General features: G+C 42.6%; 2 protein-coding genes and 1 long non-coding RNA gene across 12 annotated transcripts in view; 2 read left to right on the forward strand and 1 right to left on the reverse strand.

Annotated features, from left to right (window-relative positions):
• pan (transcription factor pangolin) overlaps positions 1-20671 on the forward strand; it is a 222987-nt gene extending 202316 nt beyond the window's left edge. For 2 of the 4 annotated variants that reach the window (XM_050196805.2, XM_050196807.2), the window contains 4 exons: positions 3599-3971; positions 7028-7187; positions 11891-11963; positions 15180-20671. In XM_050196805.2, coding sequence (XP_050052762.1) covers positions 3599-3971; positions 7028-7187; positions 11891-11963; positions 15180-15549 — 976 coding nt within the window. In that variant the 3' untranslated portion in view covers positions 15550-20671. Of the gene's footprint in view, positions 1-3598; positions 3972-7027; positions 7188-10946; positions 10969-11890; positions 11964-15179 lie in introns of all 4 variants that reach the window. The other 2 variants (XM_055063289.1, XM_050196806.2) reach the window with 2 other exon arrangements.
• On the reverse strand, positions 17490-24923 carry LOC129380961 (uncharacterized). Its single transcript, XR_008609197.2, has 2 exons — positions 22975-24923; positions 17490-17758 (listed from the first exon to the last, which is right to left on the reverse strand). It is a non-coding gene; the product is annotated as an uncharacterized lncRNA (long non-coding RNA).
• The window catches only part of LOC126548353 (mitochondrial amidoxime-reducing component 1-like), a 54525-nt gene continuing 50108 nt past the window's right edge, over positions 21915-26331 (forward strand). For 2 of the 7 annotated variants that reach the window (XM_055063295.2, XM_055063298.2), the window contains exon 1: positions 21952-23010. The gene's annotated coding sequence lies outside the window, so the exon portion shown is untranslated. Of the gene's footprint in view, positions 23011-24992; positions 25067-26331 lie in introns of those variants that run through there. The other 5 variants (XM_055063297.2, XM_055063290.2, XM_055063292.2 and 2 more) reach the window with 5 other exon arrangements.

A 26331-nucleotide genomic window follows, 5' to 3' on the forward strand; every position in this document is an offset into this window, starting at 1 on the left:
GTTGGGAACCTTTACAAGCTTTCTTCTGTTGGGTAAGATAATGGTAGCTTCCCATAGGCGCAGACTACGGGGGGGGGGGGGGGGGGGGGGGTTGCAACTGGAAAATCAACGTATCTTCCCTCTGGTTTGAAGCCGTCATCGTCAAACCATTTTCTTCAGCTGTCCTCGACTACGCTACTTGCGCAGCTCATACAATTTGAGTGATGCTAATGGCATGTGTTGCTGTTAATTCAGTCATCCTCTAAACACCTCATATATTAAGGGTGCTTGAATCTGAGATGATAAAAGGGTATTGCTCGTTTGAGTGAATTCAGTTGGCTACAGTTAAGCAGTTATCGTGGCTCATCTAGCAAAGGCTTTATTTTAATGCCTCTTTGTACCATTATTGTAATAAAATTAAAACACACACAAAACGAAACTGATTAGGGTACCTACTGTGCATAGTTCCATGTAAATGCAACTATGAACTCTACACAGTGTTTTAAAATATGGCTTGTCTGGCCCAAGTAACTTAACAGATACTGGGCATAAATTCGGTTGTCTTGTAGAATGCACAAGGGATCTAGCATTGCCATGCAGTTGTGGAATGCTGTAGAGATGGTGGATAGTGTTGCAGTTTCAACCAACATTAGTGTGTTGTGCGATTACCCCAATTCTCTCCCATTTTTTTTTGCCAAGGTCATTGGCTTCTTTAGTACTGTTCGTACTTCGACTCTTCCAGGGCAGGTTTTCTGCCCTTAGGTGTTCCCCTTGGCTGATGTATCTGCAGGGAACAAATAATCTGTGTTAGTGCACAGCAGTGGCGCTCCTTAGCCACTTCTGGCCCTTGTGCCAATAAACTACGATCATCAGCAGCAGCAGCAGCGCACAGCAGAACCTAGCAAAATATGCATGGGTCATGGAAAGAAATAGGGATGGTGTCATCTTTGAAAAGCAATTTTTTTTCTCTGTATTTGTTTATCATTCTTACATTAGAGGATCAACTAAGCAAGTACCAGCTTCAGCTGTGGTACTCTTGCAAATATATTACAATATGTGATTGCTGTTGAATATTTGAGCGAACAACAACAACAACAAAAATATATGATTAGATAAAGATCTCCTAAAGTACTTTGGGTGGTTAAAGGGACACTAAAGGTTAATATTAAGTCAACGTGGAGTGTTGAAATATCATCCCAGAAACCTCGAAACGCTTCTTTCGTGCGAAGAAGATACTTATTTTTAAGAGAAAATGCATTCTGAAGCGTCCGCGTACCTCTAGCGCCGTTCAAATCACCCGCCCTCCGATCGAGGAGTATTGACGTCACGGAGGAAGGAAACTAAGGAGAGGCCCTACCCCCTCCGCGCGCTAGGAGATAAGTGTGGCGGAAATGACGTAGTAGGTTCTCATTTTTTTGCTGCTTTTTTTTTTTTTTTGTTGTTGTATGGCCACGCCTTTTGGGCCACAATGGCGCCGTTGTTATGGTTTTGAGCGCTCACACGTGTTGCTCTGGTAGGTTTCGGGCCGTGGCAAAGGCGCTGAGTGGGCGGGTTTGCGTTAGTCACCGTGTCTTGTTGCGCTGTGTTACCTGCACCGTGCTCTGCCAGATGTTCCGCGCGCGACACCACGCGCAGCGCGGCGTGGTTTCGCGAAAGATGTAAACAAGAGAGGAGGGTGGCCCAAAAGGCGGAGCATCGCCATGAGCAACGCCAAATTCCGGCTTCACTTTTGCTTCACAAAGAGTGACGTCAGGGGCTCTCCTTAGTTTCCTTCCTCCGTGATTGACGTTATGGTCTCATAGTGACGTTTCGCCGTCGGTGAGTGAAACGGCTTCCGCAGACGGCGCTACGGCTTTTCTGCTCAAAACGCAAACGCGCGGCCAGAAACAGAGCCAAGACAGAGCCGACAGTAGCGCGAAAGCGGAACTATGGTGGCTAACGGAAGGGAAAGTGCGCGACGATACGCTGGTTCTCTATTTAATGACGCCAACTTCGACGTTCGTTGCAATGGACGACCCTGACAGCGACACATTTGCTCGCGATGCTGGGCTCGAGTTCAGTGATTTAAGCACTCTGAACGTGACCTGCTGCTGAGGGCTCGCGCTGCCGGCGTCGTTGCGTACTACGACGGCGGCCTGCTTTGAAAGGCATTCCACGCGACTTCAGTAAAGTCGGCGTTGAACTCGTAATCCTCTAGACGAAAGTGCAGCGAGCACACTGCGTGTTTTTTCGGCTTTTTGCCAGCGCGCTGTGGCAGAGGTACGGCACTTAACCACTTCGAATGGAGAGGTTCACTCGTTGGCACACAGTGATAAGTAACGTTGGATTCGCCGCTGCAACTGCCCTTGCCCAAGTTCCGCGGACCGTTCGCGCATCCCACGACATCACATGAACGTGGCGTTCTCGCTGGCTGTTTCAAATGCAAGTTTCGCGAGCCAGCAGGACCAAAGCGCGCGCGGCGCAAAGTCGAGCGCGCAGAGTCGAGTGAAAACGAAACCTTTCGATCACCCAAACTACTGAAAGGTAACGTCAAAATGTTATTTTTTCTTAGAATCGAATAGAAGTAGGCAAGTAGCATTTTCTTCCGTCATATAATCTAATGAAATGATCTTTTTAATACGAGTAGTTGAGTACTAGTGACACAAATTATGATGAGGAGTGCTTTCGTCATCGGCTAGTACCGGAATGTCGCTGGGGGGTCTCAAATCGTGTCATGCATTTACCTCAATTTCTCGGTTACTAAAGCTCTGTTCGCGTATATATTGACGCCTTAGACGCTCTAGGGCATTGCTTTATCACTTTAACTTGAATTTATGGTTACCTTTAGTGTCCCTTTAAGAAGAAAGGGGGTTAACTGAGGGGCCTGATTTTTATTAATCGTATCATGAGAAGCCAACAAAGATTGACAACAAGGACAACATAGGGGAAATTACGTGTACCTGCTAAATGAATTAAAGAAATGATAAATTAATGGAAATGAAAGTGGATGAAAAAACAGCTTGCCGCAGGTGGGCAACGATCCTATGTCTTTGCATTACGCATGCGATCCTCTGCCAATTAAGGTAGTTAAGGTACCAATTAAGGGTGGTTAAGAAACAAGCAGAAAATTTTTTAATTGAATTCAATTCAGCTTTATTCAACATCTGCCAGATGTTTGGAGCACGGACAAAAAGCCTGAAAAGGCTTGACAGGGTCCGTGCACCACAGCCTGGCATACAGTGGCATCAATTCCATACATTTAGAGGAGAAAATCAAAATGCAGGAATTTGAGGGTCTATGCGTACATTTTACCTTTATTTTTATAATCATTTACAAACTGCTACTGTCATTGCTGATCGTGCGCTACAGAACTACTCTGTCTTGTCATGATTAAGGCAAACTATCCGATCTAGATCACTTACAGTGTGGTCTAAACATTTTTACATGCATGAACATCTTGGGACCCTCACCATCCTCAATACAGTCTCTGATTTAGCTGTCACTTAAGCATTGATACTATTTGAGAATTTTATTACGAAAAAGCAGCGAGCTTTGGCAGACAATACAGTCTGTATGATCGTGCTTGTGTAGCATTGTAGCTCTACAGCAGGGTTTGGGCCTGCTGCTGCTATCAATGCAGTGTGGCCCCTGCATTTCCCAGGCACCCACTAGCCATGTACCACCCGCTGGACTCCAAGTGCAACCAGGGTCGGCCGAGCTCCCGTGGCGACCTGGTGAATGGCGTGTCGGGTCTCAATGGTCATGGTGGCGGGCCACCTCCCAGCCAGCCATCAGGCCACCCACCTAGCAATGGCAGCAGCAGCAGCAGCCAACCGCACCAGCCACAGCAGCAGCAGCATAATGGCACAGAGAAGAAGCCCCAAAAGCCGACTAACCATGTCAAGAAGCCCCTCAATGCCTTCATGCTGTACATGAAGGAAATGCGTGCCAAGGTAGTCGCTGAGTGCACCCTCAAGGAGAGTGCAGCCATCAACCAGATTCTTGGGAGAAGGGTGCGCTAATTTTCACTTTCTTTTTTTTTCTTTTCTAAAGTAACAGTGTAGCGTCCTAGTTCATTTCTACTGAAATCGTAAAAGAACAGCTTCACTGGGTGCTTGTCATAGTTTCAGGCAGGTGCCATGCACAAGGCCACCGAATTAAAGCCAAATAGCCATTCAAATTAACTACAGTGCAGTAAGTAGACACGATGATGTAGCCCTTTCTGAACAATTTATAGATTTATGTGTAATGAGCTGTAGGAGATGTGGCAATATTTCATTTATTTAGTAATAGTGTTTTTCTTAAGCATAATTAGTGTCATTTTTTTTTAGCAATTATGGCTACACAATTTGAAATCAAGAATTGGATGGAAACCCATCTGGTCGGAAATATACATGACAACAGTTAAAAGCGGACACCGACCATGAAAGTTTATAAAAGAAAGATGTTCGGAACGTCTTTCTCTTTATAAACTTTCGTGGTCAGTGTCCGCTTTTAACTTGTCACGACTACACAAATTACTTGAAAACAATAAAATTTAACGGCTTCTATTCTCTCTTCATACAGGGTGTTCTTTTATTAACAGAATTTTTAAAAATCTGCTATGGTATGTAGCATAATTATACTTCTTGAGGTGGACTTTATTTGCGCACTAAATCTGAGTCCATAATCAGCTAATTACCAAGATTTGCTCATGATTTTATGCCAATTACTTTATGGCACTTACTGCTATTTACAAATTGTAGCTGGTGAGTTCGCTAGTCATATCCACTTCGAACAATTTCAATGGATGACACCAGTTTCAAGATATGTGTTCCCAAAGTGTGTGAAAAATTCATTGGTGTCCCAGTTATTTTTGAACTACAATACATAAAAAAGTTTTTTGCTTAAAAGAAAAGCAAATTGAACAATGTTTTTATCGAAGTTTGAGAGCACTTGCCTCAAAACTATTCTTATTTTCAAAATTAATTCAAAACAGATCTTATGTGTTAGATCCCTGGCTTCAATTAGTAAATCACAACCAGTCTGTGTACTAAAGTAATCAGTTGATTTGTAAAATTTTTTTAATTAGTAACATGTATTTTGTTTTTTGTGCAAGTAATGTCCTCTTCGTGTAATCCAGCCGAGTGAGTACATTATGCAATATGCCACTGGTGATTTTCAAAAATTCTGCTAGCGTTAAAAAAAAGGTGTATTGGTGGCCTTATATATACCAGCAGCCATTTCTCATTTGGAAAAACTTACCATGACAAGCTTTTCTCATATCAATCATGTAGTATGTGCAGGTTTTTTTTTTTTCTTGTTCCTCACGTGCTGTGATTGCTTTAAGGCTAGCACCATGCAATGGTATAGACCTTTCTAATGAGAGCTCCCTGGGCATTTTGGTTATTTTCGTAACTAATCTGCACTTGCAACTGATTGGCTCAATTGCCAACAGATGATTTTTATTGTGCCAGCACTTTCCTAATGCTTTCGTATCTTGCTTAGGGAAGATGCTCCTCATAGAGTCATTTCAGTTAAAAATTATTTCTGGATGAAATTTATGCAGAATATAGAGATTAATCTCCTATTTTTGAATATGTATTGAGCTTTGCAATATATTATCTGGTCATTGTTCTGTGGCCCTTAGAAGTGTAAAATGTATAGTCTCTTGTACAAGGCATGGGTTTCATACTCAGCTTAGGAGAGTTACCTTATAGGCAACAGATTACATATAAGGCCAAAAATAATTTTCTTTTAGATGTATTACTTCAAGAAAAAAAATTAATTGCAATTATCATTATCGAGAACATTGATGAGTAGTTTCCTACGATGCACATGACTGAAATTGCTGCGGATTACAGTAGGACCTGGTTATTTGTATTCTAAACGTCCTTGCATGCTCAATTTGGGTGAGATTGAGTTCCATTAAGTACAATTTTTTTTGCACAAGCATTAGGAACACCCTAAAATCATGAAGAGAGAAAAATGAAAGTTAAACATCTTTGCATGCTTATTATGTTGCAGATGATGAATTTGCATGAAATTTGGACAGAATGCTGCAGACAGTGTTTCAGCAAGAAGTATAAAACCTCAAAAATCTCTTACTGTGTAGGTGGTATCTTTAGAACCCTTGCAAGCTTTTTGCTCTCCAGGCAGGCTTTCTTTGCTGCACTGCAACAATGAGATTTAGCTTCAGCTGTCTTTTTTTTTTTTTTTTTTTTTTTTCCCCAGACATTCTGTTGATCATCCTCTGGTATTTTTGGTTGCTCAGTGATCAACTCTTGAGTTAGAAGGACGCCCAGCTTCCGTAGAACCTCCGCAAAGCCTTTGTGGACCTTGTTGAACCATAGGATGGCTATAGAAGTAGCTACCTTCAGAACAGTTTGTGAAGCAAATTTTATTTTGAGACAGCAACGAAATCGCACTTGGCCACATTTTGGGTTTTGTCATGAGCACTGTGAGACGACAGCTTTACGTCTGCCAGCCTCTCATATGTAGGAAGCATGGCTGTTGCCTGAGCACTCATGAAAATTCTAGAATAAGGTGCTGTCAACCCAGCTAGAGCTAGTGCTTGCTTGTGCTTACACCAGGAAAGCTCACCATCTGGGCAAAACATATGGTTGTGAGCGTCATCAGCCTAGCATGAAAAAAAAAAGAAATGAAGCCCATGCAGCTGCCATGCCCCCACTTGAATAATTTTTCAGTCTTCTGCCTTGGATTTTTTTAAATGTGAAAATAAAATTCATGGTAGAACGGCAGCATCCAATTTTAACAGGAATAATTGCCAACTTGCCCAGCTTTCAGTTATGTTGAAAATAGAATTATGAAGCATAACATTGTCACCAAAATATATAACCCAAGCTTTTTTTTAACAGAAGAAAAAAAACTATTTTTGGACTCCCATATCCCCTATGAAGGTACACCATGTTGGATAAAAGTAAATGCTAGCTGGGGGTTGCTGGCAACAGCCAGCTAGCCTTTACTTTTTTGCCACACGGTGTACATTTATACAGCTTTGCTGGTGTATTTGGCCCTCGCATTCATGTCTTTTCTATTCTCCCCCCCCCCCCCCTCTTTTCTTTTCCAGTGGCACAGCCTTTCCCGAGAGGAGCAGTCCAAGTACTATGAAATGGCACGCAAGGAGCGGCAGATCCACATGCAGCTTTACCCAGGTTGGACGGCGAGGGACAATTATGCTATCAACAGCAAAAAGAAGAAGCGCAAGAAGGACAAGAGTCAGGATGGAGGTAAGTTGGTCTTAAAAAGCTTCTAGTACTGGCTTGACCTTTTGTTCTTATGTGTGTGGCACCAAAAAGAGTGTTCTGCTCCCAGTTGCCATTTGGCGTAAACACCACACATATTTAATGATGAACACCATTGATACGAACATTGTGGGTGTGTCCTCTTTCACAAATGCTAAGCAAGAGGAAGAGCATTGAAATTGGGAGCACGTTCATCATTGTGGCATAAAAAATGGTCACTACAAGGTGTAAAAAAAGGGGGGGGTGGAGTTGGAGTAGAAGTTCAGTGAAAGCTGTAAGGTGTTCTAATACTGCCGTGGTTCTCATCATCACGAACGTGTCTCGTGCTGGAAGTGAGAAGCTGTGTATATATATTTTTATTAGCCCTAGTGGCAATTTGATCTTTACTTATTTATCTACAGAGCATACAGACATGAGGTACAAAAAAAAAAGTTAATATTTAAACCAAAGTCATAAGTGGGCAAGCAAAAAAAGAAAAAAAAAAGAGAAGAAAAACGAAAACTTATGTAGGTCTCATGTGCTGTGGGAATCAGACTAAGCAAAACTTTCTTATGTGCTTGTGAGGAACACATGTTCATGTTTACTGACCATTTGCAATTATATAGCAGATGTAATTGGACATGTTTCACAGGGAAATGCCTTGCTCAACACGAACTTGTGCCACTCGGAACACTGCAGACATATTTGACTGAAACTAGTCTATCGTACACACACTGCACACCGAATCGAACTCGTCCTATGCGAACTATTTCATAACTAGTTTTCACCTGTAAACAGCACAGTTCTATTTCGCTGCTGTCTCATCACTGCATATTGACGACGCTCGGCTTGGCATTTACAAGGAAGTGTGTGCACTCGCGTATCGACACTGCTGCATTTTGAGTTTACGAGCTAGCATGTGCTCGTGTTCTAAACTGCACTTAGCTGCGTATTGAAGATATTCCCATTCCACTCAACACTTCTTCCGAGCCTCTGTCTACTCCACACTCAGTATGTGCTTCGTTAAAGTACACAGTCTGCCTTCCCTACGCAAGTGTTTGTTGCACGTTACCGTAGCTTCCATTGCACAGCAGAAGCCAGCACCTGAAAGTGGTGGGAAGGCTCAAAGAAAGCTTTGCTTTGTTACAAGGTTTACTTAGAACCTGGATGCTAGATAGATTCTTTAAATTTGGCAGCTTAAGATTGCATCACCCGTGTACCCAGGCCACCTCTATTTGCACTGTATCTCTGGGACCAGTTTGCACTATCTCTTTGAATGGCCTGTCATGCAAGACAGCAGCCAGAACTTGCTAAGTGGGGTGAACAAGCAAAGAAAGCTTCACTTTAAGCAATACTATAATTGCTCATGTGAACATTTTTTTCAAAGAAGAACCTGAAAATATTCTTTTTTGCACCCACATGTACATACACACTTAGTACTGGTTACCATCACTTATGACAAACAATTTGGGGTACCTTTATTTTCTTAGGGTATCTTTATTTTCATAGGGTATCTCCAGCCTGCTGCAATCATGAACTAATGAAGTAATTTCAATCTAAATGTCTAAGAGTAAAAATTGCTTCAGGTAAACTATATTTAAAGTTAGTTACAATATTACACATTGTTTCTGTCATTAGTTGAACTCAATTGTTATTCTTGGTGGCATGTTCACTTTTCTTTAACACAATGGATTTTTTTTCACTGACTAAAGCTCAGCTCACTTGAAGGTAATGCCTTGTATTTAATGCAACATCAATATGGTAATAGATCATTCTGAAAATGACTGTTAATTTAAGTGAACGTGGAAACCCTGATGTAGTCAGAAAAATGTTTCAACCTTCATTGTGCTTATGGGAATTAAGTGAAAAAGCAAAGGTTACATAAAGGCAGATGCTTGGGACATTGCGGGCACTATAGTTCGTTTTGAGTCTCATTCTTTACTTTTTCATGTAATTCTCACAAGCACATTGAACCAAATACCCTATGCTCTGTTAATGACAGTTGGCAACATGCACATGGCAGCGTGTTAGGCAGTGTGGCATAGTGAAGCCTGCGTTGAACTTGATTGCATATACGTCTGCTTAAGTAGCAGTAGTAGCAGTGTGTAAAATTACAGTAACTGTGTCACTGAATTAACTCAATTGACTTTGAAAAGCCCAGTAAAGTGACAGTGCACTAATAAAAGAAAATGTGCACTTTTGTGGTTAGCTTGCCGTTCAGGTTTGTGCTATCTGACTGATGTGTTACTGAGCTTAAATCTGTTTGCCATGTGAGGTGGCCTAGTACAGCTTAATAATGAGTGATTATGCCGATATATTGACTGTCCAACTAAATGTAGCAAAAAAATAACAAATGACAGGTATTTATATGAACAGCTCTCACTGTATGTTGACAGGCATTGTCCCTGCCAGTCATGAGTATTTTTTTCATTGTGTAGAAATTATGCTTAAGTTTGATTGGCTAACTTTTGATGCACTTAATTAATCGATAAGGAGTCAGTGCACAGGTTGTAGAGGATGTTGAGAAATGACTGATAACAATGTTTAAATTAAGCAGCCTAGGTCCTGTGTGGACCTTTTTTGTGACTGAAGAAGAAAGCCATCAAAAATTTTGAAATACTAGGTCACAATGCATCCATGTACCGGGGATTGCAGTGCTCTCGAACGTCTCTTAAAATATGGGCTTAGCTTATCGCACTGGGATCTAGCGGCCGTGATTTTTTTCCAGACACGTTAGCGCTTTCTGGCATACATTTTCATTCCTTCTCAAGCGCTAAGCCCTGGTTTTGAATGTACACGAGATGTATAGCACACCAAATGGCGAGGTTTATGTTTGGGACTGCTGCTGTCACTAGCACATGGATGCATTGCCACATGGTACTTTCTAAATTTCGAATTTTTAAAAATGTTTTCTTTCTTTACCAGAAAAAGAATCGCATAAGGCTTTGGTTGATTTAAACGCTGTTATCTGTCATTTATCAACATCCTCTACAACTGTTGCACGAACTCATTATCGTTTAAGTCAACTAAAAATGAACGAAATACGCAATTATTTGTGCACAACAAGAAAAATACTCGTGACTAGCATAGACAATGCCCAACATACAGTGAGCACTGCATTCTTGGCAACGTTTAGTTGGGACAGCCAGTATATGTTAGTCTTTAGTATATGTTAGTCTTTAGAGAAGTATTTGTGAATGCTTGACTGAAATTTTCATGAATGTGGAGCCCATTCTGTTGATGTTAGTCTATTTCTTGTTTAAATGGATCGGACATGGCATCATGTGTCGTAAATTTTTACTTTTTTGTTGTCTTTGCCTTGCCATTTGACTAGTTCATTATTTTGGACTGAAAAGTATACCCTCTGTTTATATGATTTCACAAAAGGTGTTTTTAGCTGCGATTTATTTCTCACTGCAAAAGTCCCTTGCACTTGGCCCCTATGTGTTTGTTTTGAAATTTCATTTTCTCACAAGGTCCTTGCCACTTTCGGCACACTATTGCTTCTATATTTTCATCTTCTTGAATTCATGGTGGCCATGAGTCTCTTTGCTTGGTTTATGATTTAGCAGTGTGTCCTTATGTGTATGTATGCTTGTGTGAAGTTTTACACTTGCGTGTGTCTTGCTGCTTTCTTCTTTCGCACATTCCGCACTAGTCTCTCATCTCTTCTCTTTTTTGATTGTGACTTGACTCTGCATGAACCACACGCCAGGGCTCCTTTCACTGAATGGCTCGTTCGTTTGTTACACTTCTGACATGCAGCTGTGGCTAGGTCAATGGCAGTGTAAGTAAGATTTTGCTGAAAACTTTCCTCCTTTTAGTTTTGGTCCTTGCAGTAAGCCTCCTGCTTACGCTTTGCTTTACCGCATGTGGGTTGCTTCTGTGTTCCCCTGCATGTGTCAATTCATAACTGCCTGCTTGGCCAACTCTGTATTGCACGGTCAGGCAAATTTGAAGACACTCTTCTGTGTTGCCATCTGCAGCCATATCTTGCCAGAAATTCCACTGTACTGCATTTGTTTTCTTTTCTTTTTCTATGGCCATTCACTATATTTGGATTATTCTTTATGAATCCTATATGAATTGCTCGGTTTGTCTGAATACCTCCATCTTTTATCTTTTGATGCCTCTGTGAGACTGGCTACAACAAGGCTAAGCTAAATAATTCTTTCTGCACCTATTTAACATTGCTGTTTGCTTTTATTATACTGCACTAGTGGCATACAATCCTGCATCACTGTTTTGTTGCACATATGAATGTCCAAATAGTCGTGTTTCTGGTGCAGCATTAATATTTTTTTTACTTTACACTGTGAAAGAATTAATAAGGAATAAAAAAAAAGCATCATACTCAATTTTCTCTCTTAGCTGAGTATATCTGTCCCTCTTGTGTTGAGAAACTGGTAAATCCAATTTGCATGTCACAACTTTGCTGCTGGTTTTCAAGTGCTTGTGAGTTATGCACTGTATCACATATTGTAACATATGACATGACATTTTTTGGCATTTGGTTTCTGTTATTAGTTGCTTTGATCAGAACATATAATTTTCCGCATGATGCCTGTTTGGTGCTGACAAAAAGAGTTGCATTTCATACAGCAGTCATTTAGTGTGCATTGTCTGAAACTCTGTATGCATAGGTTGGCAGTAATGTGGCAACTCCATAATGTTGAACCTACAGTGTCCTTGAACATGTTCGGTTGCAGATCTAAACAATCCCAAGAAGTGCCGAGCAAGGTTTGGCTTGGACCAGCAGAGTGATTGGTGCAAACCGTGTCGGTAAGAATGTGTTTCCCTGTCAGTTGTAGGCGTCAAGTGAAAGCCAAAACCAGAAAATGCATTCTTAAACTGGTACAGCGCAAAATAGAATATAAGAAACAAGCCGAGCCGGCCAGAAGATTCTGCTGCTCGGCTCGATTTGTTTCTTCCTTTCCATGTTGCGCTGTATCAGTTTTAGAATGCAATACCAACTCGCCCAATCCTCAACCCTTGTGATTATAAAGTGCATTTATTTGTAATATGTCTGTGCTGTTTCGATTTTATTTCTTTGTGTGTGTGTGTAACCCCCTTGCTTTCCCAATTGTCAAAGTTCAGTTGTCTTACCCAGATGAAATTGCTGGACGTTTAATTTCAAGAATGCAGACTTTGCACACATCTTTTCAATTCACCTTATTGGAAAAGCAAGGATGGATAGTGTGCGATGGCATTTAAGTTAGTGACACCAGTAGTGTGCTTCCACAGCTGCTATAGTATGCTATGGTGACAGCAAAATGCTGCACCAAGTGCAACATAATTGTCAGGACTACTAGAAAGCCTCCCAGGATTTTTGGAAGAGTAAAGCAAAATGCTGCATATTGACTAGCTGCTCTTGCAACCAGGCATGTACCCAGCCCCCCCCCTCGAAATTAAGCGGCATACCCCCCCTCCCCGCCCACACCACTACTCCTCACATACATTCCTAAAGCGCTGACAAATCAATCTATTTGGCGGCCAACATTTTGCTGCCTTTTACAGCGAGAGCTGTATATGACTAACCCTACATCGTTTTTTCGCCATCCGTCAACAGAAAGAATCATCATGTGGGCTGATCCTAGTGATAGTGCAAAAAAGGGTCCAAGCTAAATGGCACATACCCCTGTGGGTTTGGGAACCTGTAACGTGCCCTTCGAAATCTTCGGGATGGGCCCACGTATGGGGAGCGCTTAACGCCTGTTTCACCTCCGCTGCGGGTCGGCCCGGCATTGCACTACCTTTGGATGAACCTACCTATGCGGAGCACTCAACGCCTGCTTCACCTCCACTGCGGGTGGGCCTGGTATTGCACTATCTTCGGGATCGGCCCACGTATGGGGAGTGCTTAATGCCTGCTTCACCTCCGCCGCGGGTCGGCCCGGCATTGCACTACCATCGGGCTGACCCGCGGCGGAGGAGGTGAAGCACTTTGCTTTTCGTTTGAGAGCTTTGGCTGTCGTCAGCTCTCGCTGCAATTCCATCTTCAGAGTGGAATTGTCAATTTTTCACTCCTTTTGGATGGCGGTAGTTATCGGCATCTCCTGGAGTGTGAAGGCCAGTTTTCTCATTGACTCGGTGCCCACGTGAGTATGGAGATGAGTTCAGTTGTCACCATCTATTCAACGATCACGCACATCGCTGTTCAAGCTTCTTTGTTTAGACTGATCCAGGGACCAAGAAAGGGATTCGGTACGTAGTCAGCTGGTCTGTATGCTCGTGGAACGAGTGGTGGTTGGAGAAATTGCCAGTTGCGTTAAACTTTTCCTTTTGCTTCATTATTTCCTCGAGTGGTGGCTCGCTGCGACGCTGGCAGATGCTCGGAAGCATATACACGCGATATGGGTTAGATAAGGTGGAAAATAAAATAATGCGAAACAGCGTCCATCATGAGACCCTGAAATAACTATTAAAACCATAAGCAATATGATTGTCACCCGTTACGTCGTCTGGCTTTTCACTAATTGTACAGCACTTCTCGTGCGAAATTGGCAACTGGAAAGAAGTGTTGCAAGTAGTTGAGAAATTAAGCGATCTGCAAAGGGAGAGAGCCAAGGCGAACATCCAAACAGGAAGGAAAAGCAAAAATTAACAACTTTAACCGTTGTTTGGGAGAATATTTATGGATGAACATCTCTTTAATATAAAAAGAAAGTAGAGAAAACGCCACCAGAAGTGGAAAATAATTGCGTGCGTTTTGAATCGCACTTCTGCAATTATCAGTCGAGCCGCCTGATGTAGGCACTTCCCTGCTGTGCTAATGTGAGCGTTTTTCTAACCTTCCGATGTGGGTGCAGTACATCTAGAACCGCAGCATCCTGTGCTCACGCGGTTGTACGGGACTGGCAACCACGCATCGTTATGCAACTACCCAAATAACAACACGAGTCGGTTTTGGCACTTAAATTGGTAGAGCAGTAAATGAGGGATGCAAAAGAACTGTGATTGTTCCGCAGTCATATATATTTCTCTATAATTCTTCCAGCGCTAAATCAACAAATGCTACTAGAAATCTTTATTTTATACTTTCGCTTGTTTACTTGTTCTTGGCGGCGTTCTTCCTGCGCTTCTGTCATGCGCGACTGCAATTGATGTGGTTCCTTGTTTGCCAAGTAAAGGAGAGGTGTATCTCACAGGTGTACCTGTGAGGTACACCTTATTTCAATTCTCTTTTGCAGGTTTACGCGTCTTCGTGGCGAATAGTGGGCATGATTCACATTTGTACTAGTAAAGCTACTTCCCCTCCCCCTCATTTGCATAGAAAGAGTTACCTTGGGTTGGCCCCCCTCCCTAAAAAAAATCCTGGATACGTGCCTGATTGCAACCATGTTAAAGATTTAAAAACAGGACCATAGTTGAGGCTGTTGTGTATATATGCTACATCGTTATTTTTATGAAGAGTACTTCACAACAAAATGTAATGTGGTTTGGAATGTGCCATGTATTGGTCATTTGCATAGTAATGCCATTGATCTCTAGAATCCAACTCATTTCATTAAAGGAAGCCAAGTAAAATGCTGCTGCTTATAATGACATCCTCTACAAAATGTGACACCACTCAAGATAGGGTGTAAAAGCATGCCCGAAAACAACTTTCGGGTTTAATGCATGCATCATGTTGACAAGACACATACATTGCTGAGTATGGGTGACAGAAGTAGCACAACATTCATTACATACAGCTTCCTTTTTCTCCACTTTCCTCACCCTTGTTGCATAAATATTTGTAAACAAGAAATTTTCTCAGCAGTACGACATAATTTGGGACTATGCAGGCTAAACTAAAGTGACAGTACCCTTTGCCTTAATGCTTTCCATATTCTCTTGTAAAGATAAGTGTATGTACCACCTTTCTTGTTCTCTCTTTCTTTTCTTCCTTTTTTAATTGAACCAGAGTTGCTTATTTCTCTGATTTTGGCAGTTGGTGTATGTCCATACCTGTGCAGTTGTCCTTAAAATGAGAGCTTTGTGTTTGTGTCTGCCCAGCCGAAAGAAGAAATGCATCAGGTACCAAGAAGGGCTTGATGGCAATGCAAATGAGAGTGAAGACAACATAGGTTCGGTGGAGGCACCAACGCCCGAGTCGCACACAAGCCATGGGGGTGGTGATACCACCACCACAACAAGCACGGGCAGCCCCTGCACCAGCCTGGGAACCCCCGAGCCAAGCCCAGGGCCACCTGTGCGACGTGCCGACTGCTACAGCCTCAACAAGCACCACCCTCTCAGTGTGCACCACCTGACTGGCCAACCACTCGTCAAGAGGGAGCCCGATGACCCTGTTGACATACTGACGCCTCCATCCACAGATTCCTCAACCACCCCATCTTCCTTGCCCCTACTGACTGTCACGTAGCAAGAGTTGCCAGTGGGGCCTTGTGTTGTGCCCCGAGGACAGTGCACCAGCTGGGTGGCTCCCTACTTGCACATGTGCACCGGACTCCTTTTCCACTCCTCGCAGACTCTTTGAGAGCATTTGCAGACAGTGCACTGGCTGGTGTAATGCGAGCCTTGGAGATGGGTGTCTGCAACTGAACAGTGCTTAGTTCCCGATGACTGAGATACCCGTTGACCACAGGTTGTGTCCACCTTGGGTGTACACCCAAGAGCTCACAAGTTGCTTAGCTTGCAGTCACCATAGCAGTAGGAATGAAATCTTGTGCTGCGAAGGTGCATTGGTACATAGACACTTGCCATTGGCCTTGTGATGTCTCTGCCCTCACTGACTTGAACCCGATTCATGATCCTTACTTGTTCACTGTGCGGCTTTATGTCATCATGACCAGGAAGCTGCTTCAGTGGCCCACATTTCTGCAAAAGTAGTGCCGTGAGGGCAGCTTATGAAGGGTCCTTTCCCTTTGACTGTGGAATCGTATAAATGCACTGTACAAGATTAAGATGGCACATGAAAGGCACCCTTGTGTGCCCTCTGTGGGACTTGCTTGAGGAGATACGCAGTGAGCAGTCTTCGGAAGAGGTAGCAAGTGGCTACGGTGATCATGAAGGCATGGGGACATAAAGCTGATGAATAGCACCTTTTTGTTGCCTTGACATTTGACAGAAACTATCATTTCTATGATAGCAAGAGTCTGAGCTAAAGCTTCTGATGAGTGAGGAAACAAGTATTTGTGTGCTGTTGAAATTATAGCTGCTGGTGGTCACCAATAACATTTGGCTATGAGTCTCCTGCTAGAAAATTTTTTTTCTTGAGCTGCTACATTGTTGAATGGGGATTTTGCCTGTATCAGTGGCTACTTGCTGTCTTGGCTGCTATATATTAACTTCCCAGATTCCAGTCACACTGCTCGACAGCAGGGTTTGAGCTATTACTTGATGAGGGAACTATGTGAAAAACTGTGTACCCAATTGCAAAAGTTTTCCAAAAAATGGGAGTTGCCTAAAAATGTTAAATTTCATTCACCTGTGCCACACAGGCTGTGAATTGAAAAAGTACAGTGTGGTGCTTGCACACAAAAGCATATACGGTGTTTTTCAACTTCAGAAGGCGTGCATTAGCCACAAGGATACCTTTTTTTTCACGGCTGTCATGTTTAGTAAACTTTAGTTGTTAACAATACGTGATAGACTCCTGTTAAATTTTAACTTAACTTCATCATGTAACAAGGCCTGACCAACAACTATGCATTTTCTCATATTTCTTTTAGTATGTTCATATTTATTATTTCGTCAGACTTCTTGGTCCCACTGAGATTAAGTACTATATAGAAGTTGACTGGTGTGTGATAAGCTAAGCTTTAGCCTACATTCATGTTAATGGTAAAGCTTTGTGCTACCACTGGAACCATTTTCAATTACAGTGTCGAGAATCATGTCCTACAAGGGCTCCTTTCTTTTTTAAATCTCGATTCAGCAAATAGAAGAAAGAAACATTATATCCACATATTTGTTGCTCAATTTGGAAGCTCTTTCTTCAAGTCTTACTAAAATTGATATCAAGCAAGTTGTCTTGGTCAAAAAAATAAATGTTTCGTATCAAATGGTCATCGGGCATTTCTAGGTTTCCCTGTGAAGTGTTTGATATCAAAATTGTTCGAAGTCCTCCCAAATATAAACAGCTGTGCCTTGTACACGAAACAACCATGATTCACCCATTTGTACATGGGCTATTTGTGACATCATGTAAAGTGTATTTATATGGTTTGTACTGTTACCAAAAAAAAAAAAAAAAGAGGCATGGATGTGCCCATATGAGCAGTGGGCAGCTAATGGCTCACATTTAAATCTCGCCTTGCACTACTGGACATGTGAGGAATGCTTTTACGGGTGTTGTATGTGTTATTGGAAAGGAAATGGGGCGGCCCTACAAGCTCGGTGTCATACATGGGCGGTGCAAAGGAACAAAGGGAGGAAGGTGACACTGTGAAGGGACAAGGGATCAAGAATTCTAATGGCTGTGCATTTTAATTGATAGCATCCAACCTCAAGAAACTGTGTCATCACCTTGAGAGAACTGCTAGCAGCAGGATGCTGTCTTACCCTGTAGTGGTAGCTGCTTGCTGTTGGGCTGTGTTTGCTGTACCACCTGCTGCCTCTCCTGTGGCCTGCTGTAGAGAGAGACGTTCCAATGTGAATTCCTCTCCCCTTCCTTGTAAATAGCTCCTACACGAGACGGACAGGACGCAGGGAGCTGGATATACTCCCGCCTGTACAGTGATCAACATTGCGCCTTCTGCCTGTCTTGTTTACTCATATGCTATGCCGGAGAGAGAAGCGTAACGATATGTGCCAACATTGGGGGGAGGGGGTTTTGTTTCATACTACACAGATGCAGTATTCTTTCCCTTCCCCACACCTTGAGACGAAAAGAAAGTGTTAGCGGGGCCATGTACATATTATATCCTTGTCACTGTGAAGGCTCTCCACTATAATTGTGCAGTTTTCTTTCAACTCTCCAGTCTCGTTTCAGCGCGTCAAGAGTCAGCATAGTGTTAAAACTGTCTGGAACAGAATCATTTTTTCCTTGCCAACCTCATTGTAAACAGTCACCTTCACCTGTTTTTGATCTCAGCTGTGAGGCGAGAGACGTTTGCAAGTTCATGCTCAGAGAAAGGTAAACTTGGAGAAGGCTGCATTCTTGTACCAAAAATATATATATTTTTCTTGACTTGTGACAGTTTATGTCATTGATTTTGTATTTTCAAGGATCAGTGTGGGTAGTAAGCTGTGTCACAGTGCTTTCTATTCTTTGTCAATTTTCTTTTTCTAGCTATTACACTCATTCATTTTAGTGGTATGTTTACAAGCTTTTAATTTATGTGTTAATGAGTGTTGCCGAGTGGCATTTTATTGAGCATGCCTATGAAATGTAGGTGCCATGTGACAGGGCCTTGCACCCTTTGATACCATACTGTGTTTAAAAAAACAAACTGAGCTAATGACCATGTGCGCCATTGTAGCTTGAACATATCACAATGAAATCATGAAATTATGTTTCATTCCTGTTTGTTAGTTGAGCAACAAATTCCTGATTGGTACCCGCCGTGGTTGCTCAGTGGCTATGGTGTTGGGCTGCTGAGCACGAGGTTGCGGGATCGAATCCCGGCCACGGCAGCTGCATTTCGATGGGGGCGAAATGCGAAAACACCCGTGTACTTAGATTTAGGTGCACGTTAAAGAACCCCAGGTAGTCGAAATTTCCGGAGTCCTCCCCTACGGCGTGCCTCATAATCAGAAAGGGGGTTTTGGCACGTAAAACCCCATAATTTAATTTTAATTTTTAAATTCCTGATTGGTACACTGTGTTGGTAGCGTATGTGTCAAATATGTGTATGTTAGTACTAATGATTTAACCATCTGCTACATGTAACCATGGTGCTGCGATAGGCGCACAATCGAGACATTTTGAACAAGTTAGACAGGTGTGTCAAGAAAATAGCAGTCTGCAAGAGGGGTGTGATAAACAGCTGCTTATTTTGGGGGGTAATAAACATTTGATGTGTAGACTATAAGTTCTTCACTTTTCAAACACAGTTAACATTAATGATGCAATTCACCTAGTAGTCAGTTGACATTGACCGGTAGACAGCAAATTTTATGTCAAGGATATGTGCTTGCTGTCTGGAAATTTTGCTTACAAAATTCTGTCCTCTGATAAGAAAGTATGGGTAACATGGGCTGACAGACTAATGTACTCTTGGGAAGGAGACTGACTTTATGATGTTATTACTTGAAATTAAGAGGTACAAATGGGCATCTGCTTTACCTTGGCACCTTCTGGCATCAATATTTGTACATCATTAAAATGTATAGATCAAGGAGCATAGAAAGAACAAAAAGCTTGTGCTTGCACAAGCCAAGCTTGTAATTTTGACCGGCTCTCAGTAAAGGACACAATGTTAGTATCTCCCATGCAGGTACATAATGAGCAAAAAAGTAATAATGTTCTCAAGTACTTTGACACCATTTCCCCTTCAACTATAGTGACAGATCACTAGATGTTTATTTGTTCTGCTGCATCTCCAGTGCTGCATGGTGATTGGACCACTAGTCTGAAGACAGTTTTCTCAGTGAAATCAAAAAAAGAAAGGCACACATCAGTCTTGTATTTTTGCTAATTTGCATTGTGCAATCAAAACACAAATGTTCTGTGTGCCTGCATAATAACATATACCTATATCTGGATATTGTTTCCATAAACGGAATAAAATCCTTTAATTAATAAGACCCGTTTCTTTATTTGGCTTGATATTAGGCTTTTTTTTTATGTTTTGTACCAGTAATGTAATAGCGTTCGGGGGAGAAAGTGCTTTTAGGTTTTATGTGTTTACATGATTGGGCGATTGAGTCATTTTTAGCAATGATGTGCATGCAAGAGCTTGCTGTTTCTTAGTGTTGCAACATGTCTGAGCATTTCTTGGTAAGTTTGAGATGTCTTGTGTGGTTGTTACATCACCCATCAACTGTCCAGTAACTGTCCAGTCTAAAAATCAAAACTTTTCTTTAGCGACACTGCGGTCAGAAGTGAGGCGCTCTTACTTTGTTGTTCCTAGTAGGGCAGACACAGGAGTGCATGTTTGCATTTTAGCTATGTGCAATGAATTCTGCCTGAGGTCACGTGCATTAGGTGTCATTATTTTTTCCTTTCAAAACAAAGAAATAGAATGAGAAAGAACTGTAACCACTATGCCTGCTATTTCTCATTTGTTTCTAGAGGTTGTGTGCAATTTTTGACAAAAATGGAATGTGTACTTGCACATGTTGTCATGATCACAAGTCTGTCTGTTGCATATCCCATTTTCAAAGATTGATGTGTTCACTTTGATGCTATATGTTTGTATCAACTGTTCTCTCTCTCTCTCTGTTTTTTTTTTTTTTTTGAAGTGTACCATGAGTGGGCAGCTTTGGAAAATGAGAGAACTGAGCAGATAGGTTTGCAGACGTAATGAAAAAGAATGTTGCATTTTTCATTGAGTTCATGGCTGGAGGAGTGCTGTAATGATTAAAAACAAATGAAACAACATTTTGTCCTTGTCTTCCTTGCATTCACATGGAAGAATTGTTAGAGTAACCTAGCTGTTACATCCCAAGACAAATACAGTAGTGAGCAAAAAGATATGATATATATATATATTGCATTTGGGCCCTGCGAGCTAATGTGCTCGCAATGTTGGTGCTGCATTATGCCAGACCACTAGCCTAGAGAAACAGTTTGTGCATGTGTCTAGGAGTTCCACAAGCAAAATCCAGTTCATTGACGCTAGCACATACAGGCACAAGAACCCCCCTTTAATGTGATTTGTTATGTAGAGAAGTCGCTATCGGCCATCACTGTTCAGCCCCGCTCATTTCAAGAACGAGTCCTCCCAAAACAAATACACATGGTGTGCCCCGACAGTATGCTCTGCTGCTTCTAATGTCTGCTTTCTGGCATCCAGATTTGAGCTAGCCTTCCTGGATTCTGGAACTACCAATAACTGAAACATCAATGGAAGGCCTTAGCAATAAAAATGAAGTCCCTGCTATTGCAGAGATGGAGTTGGCCTCGCATCACCTACTTGACAGGTGCCAAAACTTCATGTGATTCTCCTTCACCATAGAAAGCAACGTAATTGTCATGCCAGAGTTTCAAGAAGAATGTGCATGCTCGCTGGAACATATACCTATCGTCACCATTGAAACTTGTAGCCATTTTAATGACCATCAGCTTTGTCAAGCTATGGAAGAACCGAACAAAAATGAGTCGTCGTCACAGATTGATCCCTTGGCGACTCCTTGGTATTGACGATCTCGCTCCAGGATAAACAGATGCACCTGTGACCTACACACTCTTGAAAGAACTTGCTGAAGCTACAGGGTTAAAACAATGGTACTCCAGTGCATTCCAAGTCACTTTGGAACCTGAGGAAATTAAATGGCGAATGGCATTAGCAAAAGTGCTTCGGCAGTTTGGAAACTCACTTTATTTCCATGCGCCAACCTGACACACTGCACATCTCATGATGCCTCAAGAGACAACTGTGTGTTGGTTCAGAGAGAAAGCAAAAAGAAGTTGACCCATGTCTTGAGTAGCAGCTTGATCCTCAGCTTTCATGACCCATCAACCACATCTTGCATTGTCTGCACCTTAGAACTGCTTACACCATGCACATATTCTTCCGAATTGAGCATGTGTCCTCTTCGACATGCTGATTACTCGACTGTCCCAAGTTCATTACACATTGACAGTGCCTTGAACAAGAACTCCATTTACTTGATTCACAATAGCCTTTTTCACTTTCCAAGGTGTGCGGCCCAAGGCCATCAAAAGCTGTCCAGCATGCAGTAATGAGAGTACTTCAATGTTTCTTGAGGGTGCTGGCATATATACGTTGAATATTAACTGCAGCAGCTATGTGTAGTTTTGAGTGTCTCATTTGTATGTCTTGAGTGAAACATATACATATTGTGTGATTTGTTTCAACTTAAACTTTTCTCGGAAGACTTCCACCTTTAGCGTCGCTACATTTGTGTTTTATGCAAGTGTGACGTATATAACGCAAGAATTCACATATGTTTAAATGTATATAATATGAGCGTCTTTTTTTTTTTTTTTTTTTTTAAGTCTCAAACAGTTCACCGCGAGCGAACGCGATGGTTAGAACCAATCCAACGCATAATTAAAGTGTTTTGGTGGCCAGCACGGCCACCCACAAGAACATTGGCTTCCTGCATGACAACAAATCACGAGTCGGCGTTTCATAACCGCCGCGCGATCCGCCGTTTACGCCATAGAGTTTCCTACAAAAATTTTTACGCCACGGAGCGGAGGCGGCAGATCAGACGATCGCCAATCCACGGCCGCGCAAGCTGCGCTTAGGCCCGCCTTCGGCAAAACGGGCAAAAATACCCTTCCCGCCCATATTCAAATACATGAATCCGCATTTGTTCTTTTCCCTTTTTTTTTTTCAGTTTTCTTTCTCCAACTGACCCTCCCGTGGTCATGCGGACAGACGGCCGCAGAGCCGACGCACGCGCTTGCCAAGTCGTAGCGCGGCAGCCTTTGGTGACAGCAGTTTAAGGAGTTTGACCAGGTTTGACGAAGTGCCCGCGACTGGCGTGACCTCCTCAACTGCACTCTCCATCTTAAGCTTTTATCTGTTATCACTACCCAAGTGTGCCGACCACGCGGGCGTTACGTGCTGCGTGGCGGTTTCGCTGAGCAACGTTCGAAGCCTATTTCGCGTTCAAGGGAGCGCCGATTCAGCCCGTCAAACGTAACGATAGTTTTTGATATTTTCTGAACATATCTGTGCTGCGGTCTTAGCGAAAACGAAAGCGTGACCTTGACTTGGCGTCTTGACGTGTGGAGCCAGCGTTGGTGAGATGTTCCTTTCGTGTTCGCGACGTCGTTTTACAGGCATGTCATTTTCCCGGCGAACCGTTGGGACCTAGCTGACATCGTCATTTGTAAACATGGTACTTTCTTTTGAGAAACTAAGTCGGCGTAATCTTGTTTTTAGGTGTATAAGAGTTACCACAAAGTTACTGATAGTTTTTATTTTTGGGCGAATTGTTTGTCGGGAAAGGAACTTGTTCTAACCATCAGCGTCGTCCCGCCGCGTCTATTTGTACCGGGCGATGTTCGCCGTGAAAGTCCGCTCCATGTATCCCAGGCTTCGTGTACCACACACGCGCGCGCGCGCGCGCATATGTCTTGAAACCATCCGCAGTGTTATCAGTACTTTAGACCAGATATTCGGTATGCACCGAACTCTAATACCGGTGTTACACGACCACTTTTGATCGCTATTAAGCCCGATCCGGATCGAAATTATCGACTGTGATTGGCTCCCTCGTGCTGCTTGCGCAGTGGAGTCAAGGATCGGGCACCGTGTGACACCCGTATCAGATGTGCATCTGATACGGGTGTCACATGGCGCACTTTTGATCGCGCTCAAGCCCGATCTTGATCGAATTTCTCGGTCGTGAGCTCTGCAATTTCCAATCTATACAGTGAACAAGGGTCTGGATCCGAGCTAGTTGGTACGGCATCGCACAAAGACACGGACGGCGTGTCTTCTTTCCGCCGGCTGTTTCACTGTGCGCTTGACCTGCCTTAAGGAAAATGATTCCAATCTATGTTTGGCCTAAAACGCTGAGACCGTGTTGTCTGCTCCGTTGCAGTGGAAAAACGTAGCTATTCAACCAGCCACATATCTGTTTGCATGGTGCATGCAAATTTAGCATTAACAGCTATGTGCAGAAGTAAAGGGGAGGGAGGGTGTGAGAAAGGTAAGAAGCGAGCAAAGAAAGTATAGTAGAAAGCGGGGTGAACCAAGATGTCATGTTGGTGTGCTGTATTCGTTGAAAGATAAGAGTTCGAGTTTTTTTGTCTATTTTCCCATATGTTTGCCAGTATGAAGCACCAGCTGAGAAAGTAAAACTTGCTTGCCCTCTGACCTAACTTGGATGGGGACTAATACTGGCTGAAAGATAATTTTTATGTGGACAACATGGCAATTAACATAGATAATAAAGAAGAGTCTCGACAACTTGCGGAAGGCTGTTACGGCATTCTGCAAGATGCTGTGATGTGCCCGACAACTCGTAGTTCCTCTCTAAAAAAGAACTTCAAGAGCAACAAAGTAACATTGGATGTTGTAACCGGGAAAGAAGCATTTTCGGTCTTATGACCTTAAAACGAACACACTACCATCTGTTGCAAAGGTGCTGGAGTGCTTGTTGGAGTATGATCTGTGTGGCCTGTTAGCACCTTCTACACTGATGTTCAAGTTGCTAATGCAAAAGCTGTGTATGCAAAAGTATAAGTGGGATGAAAATTTGCCAATTTATTTGCTCAGAGGGTGGATGACGTATGTACAAATGGACTTCATTGTATATGTAAATTTGCTCTGCCATTGTACAGGATCCTAAATATTTGGTTGCGCATGTTCAAAAAAAGATTTTGCACTCACTGCTGCACCGTTCTTGCTCAAATTTTGCAGAACGATCATATTTTCTTGTCTATTTTGTTTAGTATAACACTTGGCACGATTAGTAGCCTGCTTTTTAAAACAAAAATGAGAAACTGTGTTCGTCTATGGGTAAAATGGCGTCTCGAAAGCCGGCCCTGGCACAGACTTATTTATGTCGCCACCTGCCGGCAGCAGCAGGAAGGAACTGCTTCGCAGATGAAATGGCGTCTTGAAATCGGCTGCTTACGAGACAGCAGCTCCTTCCTGCTGCTGCCAGCAGGCGGCGACACAAGTCTGTGCCAGGGCCGGCTTTTCAGATGGCATTTTTCCCATAGGCGAAAACAATTTCTCATTTTTGTCTTAAAAAAACAGGCGACTAATCGTGCCAAGTGCTATACGAAACGAAGTAGACAAGAAAATACGATCGTTCTGTAAAACTTGACCAAGAACAGTGCTGCGGTGAGTGCAGAATGTTTTTTTGAACACTCGCAACCAAATATTCATGACCCTGTACTTTCATTGTCTGCTGAAGGATTAGCATGTGTGTACAATAACCCATGTCTTCAGTGATTATAGTCCAGCTGTGCATGGAGCAGTGGTGTACCCTAATATGCAAGAAGTTACAGGTACACAAATCATTCAGTTTATTATGGCCAAATCAATATTGATACAATCTGGACCAGATGGGATGTGTTTCACCATAGGAATCTGGAGACCACGACAAAGGCGAGCATCATGATGATGAAAACGAGAAGAAATGTATTTACTTCATTGGTAGATGGGCGTGACTTGATCCACCTCGAGCGGTTCTAGTTAACATGGGGGTCACGACGGCCTTAAGTAACCTTCTGCATATAGCCAATGCAACTTCGAAGTATGTTAAATAACTATAATATTGTAAACTGGTTATCTAGGTTTCTCTCCAAACGGTCACAGTATGTACTTTTTAACTCTAGTAAATCCCCGACAGTAGGTGTATCTTCAGGTGTACCACAAGGCTCTGTGCTTGACCCTCTCCTGTTCTTACTTTATATAAATGACCTCCCTTCTATTATTTCCTCAAAAATTTGCTTAAGTGCCAATGGTTGTCTCATATATCGTGCCATTAAATGTCAATCTGATCATGTCGCTCTTAACACTTTATTGAAAAGTATTGCCGCTGGTGCAAACAATGGGAGAAGACCATCAACTTCCGCAGAACTGTCCTTTTATCATTTTCAAGGCGGCGTTCTGTGTCTCATTTCACATACTCTTTTAACAACCAAACCCTAAACAGAGTTAATCAATATAAATATTTGGGAGTTATTTTTTTGCATATGTCTTGGTCCTCGTATATTGAACTAACATGCAAAAAACCCCATTGACGCCTTGGTTATTTGCAGCACACGCTCCGTTCCGCACCGAAACACACTAGACTGTTAACCTATATAACCCAAATATGTCCGATATTGGAGTACGCCTCTATCACATGGAATCCCCATAAAAGGATGTCAAGTGGTTAGACTCGGTACAGAAAAGAAGCTGTTGTACTCGCGGACAACTTTCTGTGGCTATGAAGGGAAAGGTATGTGCGCGTAGCTGCTGCACGTATGTTACCGCGCCAAGTAGTCTGGCAGTGTTTGACGGTGCTTTTGGTTGCTCGGAACAGATGTTAAATCGAGGCAGCCTCCACGTGCGACAGTTTCACGTTTCTCCAGCCGCGGAAGGAAACAGCCGCAAAATAA

This window comes from Dermacentor andersoni, chromosome 1 (genome assembly GCF_023375885.2).
Source record: "Dermacentor andersoni chromosome 1, qqDerAnde1_hic_scaffold, whole genome shotgun sequence".
Taxonomy (NCBI): domain Eukaryota; kingdom Metazoa; phylum Arthropoda; class Arachnida; order Ixodida; family Ixodidae; genus Dermacentor; species Dermacentor andersoni.